The sequence below is a fragment of the Erinaceus europaeus genome, chromosome 10, assembly GCF_950295315.1.
Source record: "Erinaceus europaeus chromosome 10, mEriEur2.1, whole genome shotgun sequence".
NCBI classification, from domain to species: Eukaryota; Metazoa; Chordata; class Mammalia; order Eulipotyphla; family Erinaceidae; genus Erinaceus; species Erinaceus europaeus.
In genome coordinates, this window is record NC_080171.1 from 6,444,922 (window position 1) to 6,463,714 (window position 18,793).

General features: G+C 44.1%; 1 protein-coding gene and 1 long non-coding RNA gene across 2 annotated transcripts in view; one reads left to right on the forward strand and one right to left on the reverse strand.

Moving 5' to 3' along the window:
* Nucleotides 1-431: 431 nt before the first annotated feature.
* Nucleotides 432-18,793, forward strand: part of LOC132540822 (uncharacterized) — a 478,519-nt gene continuing 460,157 nt past the window's right edge. The window contains exon 1 of the long non-coding RNA XR_009551946.1: nucleotides 432-609. This is a non-coding gene — a long non-coding RNA (uncharacterized LOC132540822). The remainder of the gene's footprint in view (nucleotides 610-18,793) is intronic.
* TMEM38B (transmembrane protein 38B) overlaps nucleotides 14,156-18,793 on the reverse strand; it is a 40,997-nt gene continuing 36,359 nt past the window's right edge. Inside the window, exon 6 of the mRNA XM_007516165.3 lies at nucleotides 14,156-14,799. Within this exon, the coding sequence (XP_007516227.1) occupies nucleotides 14,584-14,799 (216 nt within the window). The 3' untranslated portion in view covers nucleotides 14,156-14,583. The remainder of the gene's footprint in view (nucleotides 14,800-18,793) is intronic.

Here is an 18,793-nt window from a genome sequence, read left to right on the forward strand (position 1 = left end):
TGCATTGTTTAATTAAGAGCCTGCTATTCAGACTTTTAAAATTAATCTCCATTGATAAAAGCCAATGCTCTCTGACAGACTGATGTAATTCACCTGCCCATGTTTAGTAAACAAAAACATTTTTTTCTCTCAGTTGATATTTTTTCTAAATTTATGTGGGCTACAGCTCAAACAAGAAAAACTAAAACCCTTAAGCTTAATTAATAAAAAAAAAGAAGGGGAATGCACCCCCCAGTATTCAGTTGGCTAAAGTGTCAATGAAGTAACATACTAAACCTTCTTAATATTTACAAAAATTCTAATTGTCCATTTATTGTATCTCATTGACAAAGCCACCCACTTTTCCAGTCACAGAGACATATTCTTTTTCTCTTTTTTCAACACTGGATGTCCATGTTTGTTTTCCTTTTATTATGGTGGATGACATTGCTCTTGCAAAATCCACAGAGTCCCTGTTGGCAAGTCCTTACCACAAAGGACACCATGGCAGTATACACTCCAGCTAACCTCACCAGCTTATCCAAGTCTTCTCTTTCTGCTGACCTACCACTGCTGACTTCATCTTTGCATGTTTACTGACTGCTCACTTTTCTCAAAATATTCCTCGATGTTCAAGGAATCTCACCTTAACTTCTAATGTATATGTACCTCTTCTGTGTTTTGGTACAACACCATCCTATATTTTCATGTCAATTCTTCTCTACCTGGTCCTTGCCTCCTAGTTTTGCTTGTTCCACAGCTGACCCTCTATGAAGAAGAAAAATTTCATCAGTTGGCACTGACTAGAAGACCAGATGTGCTGTGTTTCTTCCCCTGGACATCACATCCACTGACTGCTTCCCTTAGACTTGCTGGTGGCACGCTAGGACACTCTATATATTCCTCTGATGAATTTTCTAACAAATTACAACAGGTTATAGACTCCACCACAAATAGTCTTGAATCACTACAGAGCCCCTTATGGGACCCTTATTAGTCTTTTGTTAATGATTACCTTAGGACCCTTTATTTTTAATAAGATTACTGATTTTATAAAACGGCAGATTGACTCCTTGGCATCAAAACCTTTGCAAATACATTATCACAGACTTGATTTGGCTGACAGAGGCCTGGCTGAACCTGAGGATGACAGACCCCCTTTTCGGATGGCATAAAACTCAGAATTATGCATCGAGACATCCAACCTTGGCAGGGCAAGGATACCAGTAAGGGGTGCAAGGCAAAGCACTGCAGGGGGAGGACCCTATCGTCTGCCTCTGAGTCCCCCGTGAAGCAAACCTGATTTGCATGGAGGTTGGTGTCAGCAACAAAAATTGTTTCCCTAGAAACTGTGGCTCTGCCTCCCCTCCCCAAAAAGACACCTAGAGCCTTATAAGATGCAGGAAGGTTGGTTTTGCACCCACCCCGTGGGAGGAATCGGGTCAATGCTTCACCCCTTTGGTTATGTCCACCAAACCTGCTGTTAGGATCTCCACTCCTCACCCCCAATTTCCAGCCTCAATTTAAAATTATAACAAAGGGAGGATATGCCAGGAGCCATTTCTCTGCTTGATAGATGATAAGCTTTGAGACAACAGAACCCCTCAAGACAAGTGTTAATTCCCCCCTGGGCAGGCCATTTCCCCTTAGGTAAACCATTTATCAGTAATCAAGTGAGTCAACACTAGTGAGTCAACACACAGCTTGGTTTCCACCATTTGTTGCAAGGAACATTCCGCTTTGAAGATTGCTCTCCCTCCCCCTCCTCCAGCATTCCCTCTCCTTCCCCAAAGCCTTATAATGCCTGTGTTCACAATAAAATTTTACAGCTTGATCAGAAACCTGTCTTGCTGTCATTCTTTGTGTCTCGTGTCCCTATCATTTCAGGTCTCATTGGCTTCCTAGCCCCTGTTCACCGCCCTGCTGGTCGGGGCAACAGATAGACAGACAGACAGACAGACAACACAGACACAGACAGAGACCTGAGACCTGCTTCACCAATTGTGAAGCAAACAACCCGTCTCCAAAAAACCAGATCCTTCTGCTGGTCCTGCACCTCCTACTATGTGTGTTTAACCAGGTTAGCCACCACTTGGCCCACCCACCTCCTTCTCTATCCCCCTTCCCTCTCAGTTTCTCTTTGTCTCATAGATTTAAATAAATACACAAATAAAGAAGTACATTTTCAAAAAGAAAATCCCTCCTGTAATGGCACTGTCTTACTGCCTCCTGTAAGGGCACTGTGATACTCCCTCCTGTAATAGCACTGTGTTACTCCTGTAATAGCACTGTCTTACTCCCTCCTGTAATAGCACTCTCTTACTCCCTCCTGTAATGGCACTGTCTTACTCCCTCCTGTAATAGCACTCTCTTACTCCCTCCTGTAATAGCACTGTCTTACTCCCTCCTGTAATAGCACTCTCTTACTCCCTCCTGTAATAGCACTCTCCTATTCCCTCCTGTAATGGCACTGTCTTACTCCCTCCTGTAATAGCACTGTCTTACTCCCTCCTGTAATGGCACTGTCTTACTCCCTCCTGTAATGGCACTGTCTTACTCCCTCCTGTAATGGCACTGTCTTACTCCCTCCTGTAATGGCACTGTCTTACTCCCTCCTGTAATGGCACTCTCTTACTCCCTCCTGTAATGGCACTGTCTTACTGCCTCCTGTAAGGGCACTGTCTTACTCCCTCCTGTAATGGCACTCTCTTACTCCCTCCTGTAATGGTACTGTCTTACTCCCTCCTGTAATGGCACTGTCTTACTCCCTCCTGTAATAGCACTGTCTTACTCCCTCCTGTAATGGCACTCTCTTATTCCCTCCTGTAACGGCACTGTCTTACTCCCTCCTGTAATAGCACTGTCTTACTCCCTCCTCTAATGGCACTGTCTTACTCCCTCCTGTAATGGCACTGTCTTACTCCCTCCTGTAATGGCACTCTCTTACTCCCTCCTGTAATGGCACTCTCTTACTCCCTCCTGTAATGGCACTCTCTTACTCCCTCCTGTAATGGCACTGTCTTACTCCCTCCTGTAATGGCACTGTCTTACTCCCTCCTGTAAGGGCGCTGTCTTACTCCCTCCTCTAATGGCACTGTCTTACTCCCTCCTGTAATGGCACTGTCTTACTCCCTCCTGTAATGGCACTGTCTTACTCCCTCCTGTAAGGGCACTGTGTTACTCCCCCCTGTAATGGCACTGTGTTACTCTCTCCTGTAATAGCATTGTCTTACTCCCTCCTGTAATGGCACTCTCTTACTCCCTCCTGTAATAGCACTGTCTTACTCCCTCCTGTAATAGCACTCTCTTACTCCCTCAGCAAACATGTGTGGAGCAGAGCAACTGCCAAGTGCTACTTGGGTGCTGGGCTGAGTGGGGAACCCTTGAAGAAGCTCAGGGCCTAATTGCAAACTCACCACTATGAGTAGCAGAACACTCTACAAGGGTGACTGGAAGCAAAAAAAGAGGTTCCAACTCTCCTTAAAAGGTCCAGGGCCATTCTCAGCGTCCTTAGCATTGAAGCTGAGCTGGGAAATGGAGCCTCAGCCAGCGGGGAATGCAGAGCATGCCAGGCTGGGGCTGAGTACTTGTGCAACACCAGGAGGGGAGCAAGGTCTCATCGCTGAGAGACAAGAAGGCTGGCACAAGCAGATGGCCTGAGAGAGGGGCTTTGGGTAAACTCAGGAGGCTGGTAACAGTCTCTGGTGAGAGTGTGAGGAGCCTTGGAATTCACAGGAACGAATTTATTCCTAGTGTTTGGAAATTGTAAACAGTGCAGCCCAGTCGCTGATCCACATAGGTCTGAGAAAAGCCAGTCAACCCACCAGGCAGAGGACCTCACCAATGTGTTGGAGTCCCATCTCCCCAGAGCCCTGCCCCACTAGGGAAGGAGAGAGACAGGCTGGGAGTGTGGATCCACCTGTCAACACTAATGTTCAGAGAGAAGCAATGACAGAAGCAGACCTCCCACCTTCTGCACCCCACAATGACCCTGGGTCCATGCTCCCAGAGGGTACTGCCAGTCCCTGTTCAAGGTGCCATTTGCTGGGCTGGGCAGGCTTCACGGACGGTAGAGAGACGACCAGGGACTCACGGCTGAGCCAGGAAGCAGTATCTAGTTTATTAACCAGATACATTGCCTTCTATGCATCTCTTCACCGGATGTGACAAGGGAAAGGAAATGACTAGGAAAGGGGGCGGAGCAAAAAAAGAGCATGAACAGAACATAGGAAGCTTCCATCTAACCACTGGGGATTAAACCAATACCCTGCAGGCAGGGTGGGACCCAGGTAAAACAGTGATTATGTAAATAGTCCACAGCCTCAAGCAATGTAACAGAAGGGGTCTTAGAAGCAGAATTTAGAAGCAGACCAACAGGATAAAGAATAGAGATGCCTCTAGTGGAGGGGATGGGATACAGAACTGTGTGTGGGGAATGTGTGGGATTGTACCCCTCTTATCCTATGGATTTGTTGATATTTTCTATTTTTTATTTTATAAATAAAGAAAAGAAAGGAAGAGAAAAGAGAAGAAAAGAAAGGAAAATGCAAGACAGTGGACAGCTATATAAAGAAGAGTGGTGGTGGGGCCCAAAGATCAGAAACAGAAATGTGCTCCCATCACACTGAGTATAATGATGGGAGGCTTCCTGGAAGGGGAGGCAAAGCAGAGAGTGCAGCAGGCAGATGTAAACATTTAGAGAAGGAACACAGCAAGGTCTTAGAACCTGACTGATGGAAAGTGAGTAGAAGAAGGCAGAGGAGGAGGCAGCTGGGGGGATGGCAGGACCCTTCCCTACCACGCCACAGCAGGAGACAGCTGGAAGCATACAGAGCCCGTCCATCTGGAGTACGCAATTCACGGAGTCATATTTCTAGCCAGTTCCCTGTGACGCCCCCACACCCCACCAGAACCTCTGCTTTAGGCTTGTGTGGGGGCTGCTCCCCCCAACCCCCCACCCCCTACCCACCCCCGCTGCTTGCTGTCAGATATTCTGTTGCTAAAAGGCCCATTATGGGTGGAGAAGACTAAAAACATTCCCTTTGCCAGCAGAATTCCCAAGGGCTCAGTTCTAACAAATTTGAATTTGGTGTCTGATTCTACTTTTCCCTTAAAGGACAAATTAAAAGAATAAATTTTAGCAGGTAGTGGTTAGGGAAATAGCTTGACTGGCAGAGCACTGGACTTTCATGGTCCTCTGACTTAAAATCTCTCCTTCCCTCCTCCCTTTCCTCCTGTGAAACCTTCTTTCCTTCATATGTAGTGACTAGAATAAGTCTTTAAAAAATGTGAAATGTAATCTGAAATAACAGACATGTTTAAATAAATAAATAAAATAATAGACATAGTTTACAACCTACTGAAATCTCTTTTAGTTCTATCCGTAACCCTAGAGCAGGATGTACTAATTAGGATCCTATTTCTTTTTTTATGCTTTTAAAAATATTTTTATTTATGTATTATTTTATTGGAAAGAGAGAAAAATTGAGAAGTAGGAGACACAGAAGGAGAGAGACACACCTGCAGTCCTGCTTCACCACTTGTGAAGCCTTCCCCCTGCAGGTGGGGACCAGGGGCTTGAACCTGGGTCCTTGTGCACTGTGATGTGTGTGCTTAACCAGGTGCACCACCACCTGGCCCCGATCCTATTTCTTAGACAAGGGAACTTTGGTACCAAAATGGTTAAAATTAACCCAAGGTTGAATTGCTACAAAATGGAAGATTATCAGACTCTCTGCAAATAGTAGAATACATCCTCTCTTTTATCATCTCACATTCTGTTCTAGTGGAATAGCCTAGCTTACCCTAAAACCAGAAATCCTCTACGTCCTATTATCTTATTAACCTACAGTGATTTCCTGAATCTGTTCCCAAAAATCTGCCAGCGCATAGCTGGCAACCACCGTGGAGTGTAATAATCATCGTTCAGCTTCTTAATAACTCTCATGCCTTGAACAGTCGAGAGAACTCAAGGGTCAAGTGGAAGACAATGCCCTGTAGTGCTATGAATATGTTTGAGGATTTTCTCCGCTGAGCCTGGGGGATACACGGGCATTCTCGGCATATTAGAGGGGAAGAGCCACTCACAACATCTGTTCCAACAACATCTCTAGACAGTACATGCAGGGGGCATGCTTAAAAGATAATTTCCAGAAAGCCCAAAACAATTGTTAAGATTTTTTTTTTGTTTTTTTGCCACTTCCAAAGCGGAAAGCACACAAAGCAAGCAGGCCCTGTTTCAGCTCTCTGTACCCACTCTGCTGGTGGTTATTTTAGCCCGTAGGTTATGTGTCTAAACTGAGAGGTTGAATGTGTCCGGTGAGATTACAGGACATCCAAAAATGTATGGCCTCTATTCCAGTGGATTTTAAAAGCTAGAATGCAAGGCTGCTTGAGGAAATGAGAGGACCATAACCTCCCTCCTCCTCCAACCTCTGCCCCTCTCCTCCCTCTCCCCGTCTCTGTCCCCCCACCTCTCCCCCTCCTCCTGCTGGAGAAGGGGAGAGGCAGCAGAAAGCAGGACATATACAGGCCTGCTTCCCCACTCGTGAAGATTCCCCCCTGCAGGCGTGGGGCTGGGGGCTGGGTACTTGCATCTGAGTCTTTGCACATAATGACCTGTGAGGACCTCTCTCTTCTGAGGACACAGGGTTAACTGAAGGTGTGTGGTCCGGGAGGTGGCACAGTGGATAATACACTGGATTCTCAACCATGAGGTCCTGAGCTCATCCCGGCAGCACGTGTACCAGAGTGATGTCTGGTTCTTTCTCTTACTCCTCTCTGTCTCTTTCTCATGAATAAATAAATTCTTTTTAAAAAAAAAAAAGGCGACAGATACATTTCCTCCTGATTAAAAAAAAAAAGTAATGATACAGAAAACTTCACAGTAATTATGCAAAAGACTTTATTTAATGCCTGAGATACCAAAGGCACCAGGCTCAATCCCAATCACCACTATAAACCAGAGCTGAGCACTGCTCTGGTTAAGAACAAGTAAAGAGGGACCCAGACAATGGTGTACCTGGCTGAGTGCACAAGGACCACCTTTCAGCCACCAAGTTGCAGATGCTACCATGATTCCATTCTGACCTTCCTGGGTAGATGCCCTCACCCATGTGTCCTGGAACCTCCCCTCCTCAGAGCCCTGCCCCACTAGGGAAAGACAGAGACAGGCTGGAGGTGTGGATCCACTTGCCAACACCCATGAAATACACTGAAAGCACCTAGAGAGCAGAGTGGGGGCCAGGCGGTGGCGCACTGGGTCAAGCACACAATAGTACAAAGAGTAAGAATTTGCCCAAAGATCCCGGTTCAAGCCCCAGCTCCCCACCTGCAGGGGGTTCACTTCACAAGCAGTGAAGCAGGCCTGCTTGGTGTCTCTCTTTCTCTATCTTCCCCTCCTCGCTCAATTTTTTTGTCCTATCAAAACATAAAAAAAATGGGAGTTGGGTGGAAGCGCAGTGGGTTAAGCGCATGTGGCGCAAAGTGCAAGGACTGGCATAAAGATCCTGGTTTGAGGCCCCGCTCCCCACCTGCCGGGGGGAGTCACTTCACAGGCGGTGAAGCAGATCAGCAGGTGTCTATCTTTCTCTCCCCCCCCTGTCTTCCCCTCCTCTCTCCATTTCTCTCTGTCCTGTCCAAGAACACCGACATCAATAATAACGACAACAATAAAACAACAAGGGAAACAAAAGGGAATAAATATAAAAAATAAGATAAATAAATAAATAAAAATGGCCTCCAGGAGCAGTGGATTCATAGTGCAGGCACAGAGTCCCAACAATGATCCTGGAGGCAAAAAATTAATAATAATAAGCAAAGTGTCCTACAGGTCGCAGAAATTGAGACTTTGGTGTCTCTCTGTTTCATAGAAGTATTTTTGAAAAGGTCAGGAAAGTAGCTTAGAATATATGTGCAAAACCCCCCAGTGCTATCTCAGCACCACATAACAATTTTAAAGCAAACCTTATAAACAGTGACTGTTGCCAATTGAGGTTACCAGTCTTGCCAGTTTCCTCACACCCTGACCTGAACGGGACTTTTCTGTCCCCTTTAGGAAGTGCATAGCTTCTAAGGGGAGCATCCTGTCTCTTCTAGGTTGCCAGCTGCATTTGAATGGAGTCCAGGCCCGAGATTGGACTTATCAGTTGCAATTTTTTATTTATAATAGTCAATCCATATCTGTAACCTTAGGAGAACTCCTGCAGTTTTTTTTTTTTTCCCCTTTTGTTGCCCTTGCTGTTTTTTTTTTTCATTCTTGTAGTAGTTATTATTATTGTTGTAGTTTATTGATGTCGACATTGTTGGATAGGACAGAGAGAAATGGAGAGAGGAGGGGAAGACAGAGAGGGGGAGAGAAAGATAGACACCTGCAGACCTGTTTCACTGCCTATGAAGTGACTCCCCTGCAGGTGGGGAGCCGGGGGCTCGAACCGGGATCCTTATAGTGGTCCTAGTGCTTTACGCCACGTGTGCTTAACCTGCTGGCTACCACCAGACTCCCTATTGTCAGGTTGCGTCATTGGGGAGAGAGAAGAGACCAGGAACTCGTGGTGGAGCGGGAACGCATATCTTTATTCACTGGGATACCCCAGAATTGGGTGAGAGCACAGCGGTTTAGGCCACATGGAGCTAGCAAAATGGCCGCCTCCCATTCTGCCCACCAGCCCTTCTCTGGGTCGGGTCAAGGAAGAGAAAAGAGAGAAGAGAGGGGGAAGAGAGGAGGAAGTGCAAACAGGAGTGACTTTTATAGGAGGATTCCAGAAGTGGCAAGTCGGGATGGGATTGGCTAGGAAAGGGGGTGGAGAGAGGCAAAAGGCATGTTGAGAATGTAGAAGCGTCCTTAGCAACTGCTGTGATGGTTTTAACTGAATTAGCACTACCCTGAGGGGATAACGTGGTGGGGATCTGTAAATAATGCTTGCATGGAAATACAGTGGTTTGTGTACCCTGCCAGTATTCAACCACATCTGCAGTTTCCCAACACCCTATCAGTTACAATTTGACACAATCAAGGATATAAAGACACCCTGAGGCAGATATTCCTTTTTTTTTTTTTTTCAAAAAAATCTTTTGATAAGGAAGTTCCTGCCCGGAGAATGAATCTTAGTCAAACTACTTTGGAGGACTTAAAATATGGTCTGTTGGGAGTCGGGCTGTAGTGCAGCGGGCTAAGCACAGGTGGCGCAAAGCACAAGGACCGGCATAAGGATCCCGGTTCGAACCCCGGCTCCCCACCTGCAGGGGAGTCGCTTCACAGGCGGTGAAGCAGGTCTGCAGGTGTCTATCTTTCTCTCCTCCTCTCTGTCTTCCCCTCCCTCTCTCCATTTCTCTCTGTCCTATCCAACAACAACAACAACAATAATAATAACTACAACAATAAAACAACAAGGGCAACAAAAGGGAATAAATAAATAAATATTAAAAAAAAGAAAAAATATATATGGTCTGTTATGAAGGTAGTCACCAAGCAGGAAGGAAGTTTGTGTCCTGAAAAACTACGTTAAGTAAGAGCTCTTGGCTCTCACCTTTACAGTAAAGATGAGCTTTGGCTCACTGGTGCACAGATTTTAATAGGTTTTCATTAACACAATCAACTAGCGACCAGAGATAGTCTTTTACTTATTTATTTATTGGCGCCACCATAGTTTCACACACACATTTAACCCCACTGCTCCTGTGCCGACAATTTTTTTTTAAGAGAGAAAAGTATCCCCGCACTGCTCTATTACCCATGAAACTGATGGTGGTGGAGCCAGTACTCCAGCCTAGGACCCTGTGGTGAGCAAGGTGCCTTAGCTGCCTGAGCTTCTTCACACCCCCTGGAAGTACATTTCAATGGAATGGAGACAGGATTGAAATAGCAAAAATACTCTAAAGGAAGATAAACTTCTTTTCCCATCTCTTGACTTTCCATTCTCTTTCTACAGGCAAGTGGGCATTCCCACTTCTACCTTCTCTCCACACCTGGTCTTACCTCAAACACAAACTAACAGCAATCAAGTCTCGAGTCTGCTAAGTCACAATATACGGATGTGACGTACTTGACTGGGGGGAGGGTATGAGTCAGGTCTGTCCACTTCTGGCCAGCCTCACCTCCTAACATTCCACAAGAATTGTCAAGACTTTACTGTTCTCAGCCTCTGACGGCTGCGTGAGCTGGTCACAAGTCTGTGAGTAGCGATCTGATTGGCTGGTCTAGTCAAATATATGTAAGCGGCATCAACAGATGCAGAGCGGGAGGTTTCAAGATGAAGCCATATCCTTTCAAAAACTTTTTATTTCTTCTACTTTAATGAGAAGAGAGAGAAAAGACCAGAGCCCTGCTCAGCTCTGGCTTATGGTGGTAGAGCTGGGGATTGAACCTGGAGCCTCGGAGCCTCAGGCAGGGGAATCTTTTGCATCCTGGTATCTCCTCAGCCCTAGCCATCTTCTTCAGAACAGTTTTTCCTAAGAGGTTTTCAAGGGAGAAAAGAATCAAGTGACGTCTGCATAGATGAACAGTTGTAATCAGTGTCCTATTTGGGGCAGTAATGTTTGGGTATATATATATATATGCAGCATCAGTCAAAACATCAGACTTTTGAACTCCTAACACAAGAAAAAAATAAAACAGAAAAATAATGCAATGCTCCACTGGCACTAAGTTATTTTAATAAATTTATCTCTATAGAGACAGGCTGGAAGTCTGAATCGACCTGCCAATGCCCATGTCCAGTGGAGAAGCAATCACAGAAGCCAGACCTCTCACCTTCTGCACCCCATGATGATCCTGGGCCCATGCTCCCAGAGGGATAAAGAATAGGGAAGCTTTCAAGGGAGGGGATGTGATAGGGAGTTCGGATGGTGGGAATTGTATCCTCTTATCCTATGGTCTTGTCGATATTTATTTTATAAATAAATTTAACTCTAATACAAGTATAAAACAAGATTCCTACCATTTCAACTACAGCTAAACCAAACTTCAAAAGTAAGGCAATGAGTTGTAACATGCTATGTGTGAAGCTCTTAGCTACAATAGTGTCTAACTCAATAGGGAACCCTTATTGCACGATTCTTTCTGTAACAAAAATTAAGGCTATGTGAGATCACTTGGTCACACACACAAAAAAAAATCAACAAGAAAATTAGTCTTTGTTGATGTTTACAGTTTGAAAAAAATAAAAAGCCTATTTCAGGGCCAGGTGGTGGCACACCTGGTTGAACGCACATGTTACAATGCACAAGGACCAGGGTTCAAACCTCCAGTTCCTACCTGTAGCAGGAAAACTTTACGAGTGGTGAAGCAGGGCTGCAGGTGTCTCTCTGTCTCTCTATCACTCCCTTCACTCTTGATTTCTGGCTCTCTCTATTCAATAAATAAATAAAGATAATAAGTTTTTTTAAAAGCCTATTTCTAACTTGAATGTGATTTGAATACTGCTAAACTATACATAGAATGTATGACGCATCCTCTCTGCCAGGTTCAGCCACAAAAATTTCAAGTTATAACTGGACCATCAAACTATAAAGTAAAGCTATAAGCTTGAACATTTAACAACTTTTCTTCTTCACTTTCCCCTGCATATGGAGCCAGTTTTAATGTTAGCATTCTTCATTCAAATGGACTATGATATTTTAGTTTGCTACTTCTTGGTTACTTTTGAATGTCTGAGGACAATGCGTATTAGAGCTTGGTATTTTCACACAAGGATAACTAATTTTAAACTTAAAATATGTAATTTGTGTGTGTGTGTATGTGTGTGTGTGTGTGTGTGTGTGTCTGAAAAACCTAGAGAGAGACCAGGTCCCATGAGATAGGACAATGTTCACATGTATCCATAAATTAGGCAAAATCTATTCCTGAAAGCAAAACTGCACAATAGTCTGCAGTGAGTCAACAAATGAAGCAAGCAAGTAGAAAGACCTAAAAAAGACACAATAAAGTTCCTAATGAAGTGGTCCGGGAGATGGTGCAGTGAATAAAACATTATATTCTCAACCATGAGGTCCTGAGTTCAGTCCCCGGCAGCACATGTACCAGAATGATGTCTGGTTCTCTCCTCCTATCTTTCTCATGAATAAATAAATTCTTTTTAAAAAGTGGTAAATAAAAAAAAAATACAAAAAAAAATTCCTAATGAAAATAATGTCTACTTAAACTTAGATACCCTCCTCACCTACTTCCTATGAACACTTCCCTCAGTCACTCCAAAGCTAAGCTTATCAAAACAAGGACTGCAAAAGCTGAATAAGGGCAAGAGACTGGCATACTTTAATGATGACTCTTTAGTCACTATCAGGCCACCCCATCAGCTGGGGCCCTATTCGGGGAGTCCTGAGATTCCCAAAGAGACATGATGGGCCTAGACCTTGAACCCCTCTCTCCATTGTTACTGGTCATCTCCACCAGGAACAACACAACAGACCCCTTTGTGGGCCCCCCATAGGACCTTGCCCTCAACTTGGATCAACAATGGTAGAGAATGTTCCATCCTCCGAAGGGAGGGTGGACAATATACTCTATGCTCCACTCAAGGAAGATGGGTCTCAAAACTGGGACACCTTGGAACGTTCCTACTCATGACCAGAGTATGAGCTCAGATCTACAGGGATGCAGAGGTCACATAGACCCCTAAGCTTAATATGGGCCCCAGATCACATCAAATTGATGGGGTTTACAATCAACAATATTTATATACCTTTCTCATATTTGGGAGCTATTCTCTCCCTGACACAGATTTCTAGCCCTTTTTCCAGCCATGACATCATCTTCCCAGACAATAACTTGGGTCCACCTGCATATCAGAGGTCAGGCTCAAGAAAAAACTAAGTACACTCATAGGCCCTTTGGAATATAACTAAAATAGGCCTACTATCTTCAAAATGGAGACCTCCCGAGTCTTCATTTGCACTATTCCAGCCTTTAGGTTCATGATTAGTCAACAATTTGTTGGGCTTTGTATGCTAACTCTCTTTTCAGCCACCAGGTTCCAGATGCTACCATGATGCCAAGCAGACTTCCCTGGGCAGATGACCCCACCAACGTGTCCTGGAGCCTCGCTTCCCCAGAGCCCCACCCCACTAGGGAAAGAGAGAGGCAGGCTGGGAGTATGGATCCACCTGTCAACACCCATGTTCAGTGGGGAAGCACTTACAGAGGCCAGACCTTCCACCTTCCCATAATGATCCTGGGTCCATGCTCCCAGAGGGATAAAGAATAGGAAAGCTACCAGGGGAGGGGATAGGATACGGAGTTCTGGTGGTGGGAATTGTGTGGAGTTGTACCTCTCTTATCCTATGGTTTTGTCAGTGTTTCCTTTTTATAAATAAAAATTTTAAAATAATAATAAAATAAAACAGAAACATATGAAAACTAGTTTGTTTGCTTTTTTATTGTGTAGAGACAGAGAAAAATGACAGGGAAAGGGGGATAGGGAGAGAGACCTGCAGCACTGCTCGAGCACTTGTGAAGCTTCCAGCCTACAGGAGAGGACCAGGGGCTTGAACCCGGATCCTTGTACATAGTAAATTGTGTGCTCCACCAACCCACAAAACTAGTGTGACACATTCACTAGATAACTGAGAGAAGAGGAACTGGTGAGTGTTTTAAACTGAAATTATCCTTTTGGTGGTTGGAGACACAGCCCCTGTGGACAAGGTGCCTGCACTGTCCCTGCTCAAATCCCAGTAGCAGACGGAAGGTGATACAGCAATGAAGGGAAAGCTACTGATCCCACTGATCGCTGGGAGGCCTCTGTCCTCTCCCTCTCTCTCTCTCTCTCTCTCTGCATCTCTATCTGAAAGAAAACGTGGACCAGAACAGTAAAATCATTCAAGAATACCCAGTTACACACACACACATACACACAGACACAGTATTAAGACCTTTTGTTGATTGACTAAGATGATATTATGCAGATCAACTGAATAAGGTAACAAAAAAGTTAATACTGGAATGCTGAGAACGATTCGATAGCAAAACAAGTGTGTCGTAAGGGAAGGGGTGGGCCACGCAAACCTCAAATAAGATGCAGAAAGCAATGGCCCCAGTGACTTATTAAAAATGACAACTCTCGATTTTCTTTTGAGAAAAAAGTTTAAGCGAGGAGTGCATGAAGTAAACTTAAGATTGAAACTCAGACCTCAGTTGGTAAGGTGCTATTCTTAAAAGAAAAATACCACTAGGAAAAAAAAATTAAATTTCAGATATGTAATTTAATGTGAGAAAAAAAATACAGTATCTATATCTGAAATATAAACTAGTCATTAGTTCTCATCCATAACATCAACTTATTTTTAATAAGTGCTCAAAATTAAACAGGAAATTATCTTTGAAAAAGTCTAGACTTTTTATAAATATAAAGTTGTAAAAACAGTGACAATAGAATCTTTTCGGTGTAACTTAGAAAACAACCAGTACATGATACCTCTGAACACTCAAGAACTTCACTGCAGACAGGAACTGGCTCCCTGGAACACAGAGGAGCTCTGTCTTGTTCTCACCTCCATGCCTTATAAGTCATCTTCTTTATTTCACATCATTCACATAGAAATAGTTAATGCCAATCGGACAGGTCGGTAAGAAAAAACACTTTTCTGCCTTCTGAAGCTCATCCGACCCATTCACTCCGTTTTCTTGGCCTGTTTCTTTGTTTCGCCCTCTGAGGCATCAGCTGTGTTTTTTGAGGTCGATGAACTGGCACCGTTCGCGGAGGGTTTCGTTTCGTGTTTCTTCTCACAAGATGAAAAATGCTGCTGCCAGCCAAAGAGCATCCGACTCAGAGTATCCTCCACGGGACCGAGCGACATGACGGGAGTGTCTGTCACCATCATGGCTACCTGGAAGAACAAAGGTCAGTGAGGCTTAAATGCAGGTCTGTTCCTCCAGACAGAGAGGAAAGTTCATCTTAGAAAAAGATTCAAAACACAGTGTTTTTCCGGAGGTGTAGCTGATGTGCTAACAGTCCGTGTGCTTCAGATGCGCAAGATTTGATATCCACGTGTGTCGTGCATGGCAAGGAATCACCACAGTAAATGCAGTCAACACCTTTCACCACATGTGATTTCAATAACAGCGTTTTCCTGAGATGAGAGCTTCTAGGACCTGCTGCTCTCAGCAGCTTCCCCGTAGGCACAGCTGCATCCTTCGCTACAGCCACAGCGCCCGCCCTGCACTGTTGTGACTCCTTTGGTGACATTAAGCTTGCACTTCTGACCCCAAAGCTCTAGAGGCTTTATCACCCCGACCCCGACCTCTCACCACTACCAAACTTCACTACGAGTCTGCTTGCTGTTTTTAAAGATCCACAGGTAAGTGCGACCAGACGCTCTTGGTTTTTCTCTTATCTCACTTACTCTACGGCCCCTTTGTCCAAGAGGCAAGATTTCTTTCCTTCTTACAGCTGAACAGTATTTCTGTGTGTAAAGCAAATGTCTCTATCCACTCAATCAATGGACACTTGTACACTTTCCATACACTGGCTATTATAAATGCAGCAATCAGCACAGAGGGTGGACATAGCTTTCTGACTTAAGATTTTCATTTTCTTGGGATAAATACCCAGAAAATGGAACAGCTGGATCTAAGAGCAGTTCTCTTTGATTTTTTTTTTTAAGATTTTATTTATGAGAAAGATAGGGGAGAGAGAGAAAGAACCAGACATCACTCTGGTACATGTGCTGCCAGGGACTGAACTCAGGACCTCATGCAGACCACGGCATAGTGCCTAGAGCTTTTCCGTATGCACGTGAGGAGCAATGGCTCGAACCCAGGGACTCGAGCACAGTAATGTGTCCACTCAACTGGGTGGGCTACCGCCTGGCCACCATTCATTCCATTTTGATGAGAAAAATACAAAGAAAGACCAGAGCACATTGCAGCTCTGGCTTATGGTGGCGCTGGGGGCTGAATCTGGGACCTGGGCGCCTCCGGCAGCAGTCTCTTGCAGAACCACTGTGCTGTCTTCCCGGCCCTTTGCTCATGGTTTCTAATGTCAGACGGACCATATTGTCAGCAATTTTGTTTGAACGACTCCAATCTTCTTAAATTTACTAAAACCTCTTTTGTGATTTAACATAAGCTCTATCTTAGACAAAGTTTCATGTGACCTTAATAAAAATGTCTATTGTCAGTTTGGGGCAGGGTGATCTGTTAAGTCCACTGGGTTTAACATTTGTTTTAAAGATTCTCAACTTAAATTTCCGCGTGCTAAATATAATGCCTTTCCATCTTTTTCTCTCGAAGCAGTGGGCCTCATACTTGTCTAATTCCACTGCGGCTGGGCGTTTTCATTCAGGTCCGAGGTAGAGAGAGGAAGATGGGGAAACCTCGCAGCACTAGTCCTCTGTCAGTGCAGCTCCCCTGCTGTGGTTGTCCATTCGATTCTCACGTGGTGCCAAGCCTTCACCTGGACTCTGGACCCTGGTAAGGTGTCTATCCTGCCGCATGAGCTATGCCCCAGCCCCTCTAATGTGTCTTTGGGTTCATCTTACAACTCTCTGGGTTTTCTGAATCTGGGTTATCTATTTCCTTCCCTTCAGAAAAGGGAAGCTGTCAGTCTTTATTTCTTCAAGTAATTTTTTTTGCTCCTTTCTCTCTCACTACTGTAAAATTCCCACAATATAAATGTTAGCTCGGGAGTCGGGCGGTAATGCAGCGGGTTAAGTGCATGTGGCGCAAAGCGCAAGGACTGGCGTAAGGATCCTGGTCTGAGCCCCTGGCTTGGCTCCCCACCTGCAGGGGAGTCACTTCACAAGTGGTGAAGCAGGTCTGCAGGTGTCTCTCATTCTCTCGCCCTCTCTGTCTTCCCCTCCTCTCTCCATTTCTCTCTGTCCTATCCAACAACGACATCAATAACAACAACAATAAAAACAACAAAAGCAACAAAAAGAGAATAAATATTTTTTAAATGTTAGCTCACTTGGTGTTGTCCTGTAAGTCCCTTGAGCTTGCTGTACTTTTAAAATATATATGTGTATTTTGCTTTTTTGTTTGAATTGAGCTGAGTCCCACTACCCTGTCTTTGAGTTCCCTAATTTTTTCTTCTGCCACATCTAGTCTTCTGTTGAAACCCTTTAGTAAATTTTTTTAATGTTTTTATGCTGATGATTCACTAGTCTTCTTTTTTAAAAGTAGGGGCTTTAAGAAAAAACTTTTTTATTTATTTATTTACTGGACAGAGACAGCCAGAATCAGAAGGTGGTACAGAGGGAAAGAGATACCTGTAGCCCTGCTTCACCACTTGTACAACTGTTCCCCTGCAGATGAGGACTGGGGGCTCGAACCCAGGTCCTCGTGCTCAACCAGCTGTGCATCACCTGGCCCCAGCATACATGCTTTACACAGAAAGGGAGAGGGAGACGTGAAAGACCCTAACACCACGCTCCCTTCAGTCCCATGGGGACTGGGCTTGACCCGGGGTCACGTGAGCTATTTCACCATCCCCCCCTCTGTTTACTTTTAAGTACAGTTATTATCTTCCTCAGCTCTGTGACTTCTGAGTAGTACTCATATTTTATATTTGCTTACAGAAGTTCTCACTATTTTCAAAATGTGTTCTAAACTTAATCTTTAGAAAAAGCAAACTAAGCTATCTGGAAAAATGCTCTGTGCTGGAAAAGATTGCTTCTCTCTCCCTTTTCTTTAAAGATTTTATTCATTTATTAGGGAGAAAGATAGGAGGAGAGCGAAAGAAAGAGTAAGACGTCACTCTGGTACATGTGCTGCCAGGGACTGAACTCAGGACTTCATTCTTGAGAGTCCAGTGCTTTATCCACTGCACCACCTCCCAGGCCACTCTTCTCCATATGTATTTATACTGAATTGATGGAAAAGAATATATATATATATATATATATATATATATAATTAATGGAAAAGAATTACATATAATTCAATAACAGTACAAAGTATACTGTGGGTTGCAAAATGAGCAGTATAACCACAGAATACATTTAGGAGTAAGAAGAAGTTAGATAGTATCTATAGTCTACACCAAGCGAATAGTAACAGACACCACCACGATGCACTTAACAAGTGCAGGAACTCTTGGGAATGTTTCTATCACCTCATCTTTACATTTAACTCAACAACTACTCTATTATTACTTCCATCATAAAGACGCAGAACCACAATTCTAACCAGTGAGGGATTTGTCCACGGTGAGTGAGAAAGCAGTCTGGAACACCCAGATCTGAAGTCCCATCACTAAATGAAGTTGTTCTCCCTCGTGCTGTAAAGTCACAGCTTTCCAGTGAAGTGCAGAATACTGCTACTATTAGAGACTGTCTACAGCCTCCGTCTTTTCATTTACATTCATGCATGAGCAAGATGCTGCGAGGTGAGGTGGACGTGTACAGCAATACGTAACGTTCCAGGGTATTTAGACTAATTCAGAAATCACACTGCTGCCAAAATGGATCTGGGAAAATGGACCTAGGATTAGAGCGATTCCCAGAGGTCCATGAATTTTCAAGTCAATTAATTCCTTCAGTGGATCTCACATAATGAATCAAACTAGAAAGGCTTTGGAAGCAAATTTCTACTAGAGATCCCTGGGATATAAGGTCTACTTGCTTGAGAAAAATGAACTCAAAAACAAATTCTTAACTGCAATACAGCCTACATGAGAAATTAGAGGCAAGACAGGTGTTCATCACAAGAGGAATAGTAAGAAAATGATAAAGGAAAAGATACAGTATATAACTGTCAGACAGACAGAAAATAAATAAATAGAAGGATAAATTTTTTTTCCTTTTTCTTTTACTAGAGTCCAGCTCAGCTCTGGCTCTGATTCATGCTGGAGACGGAACTGGAACTCTTGGTGTCTGTCAG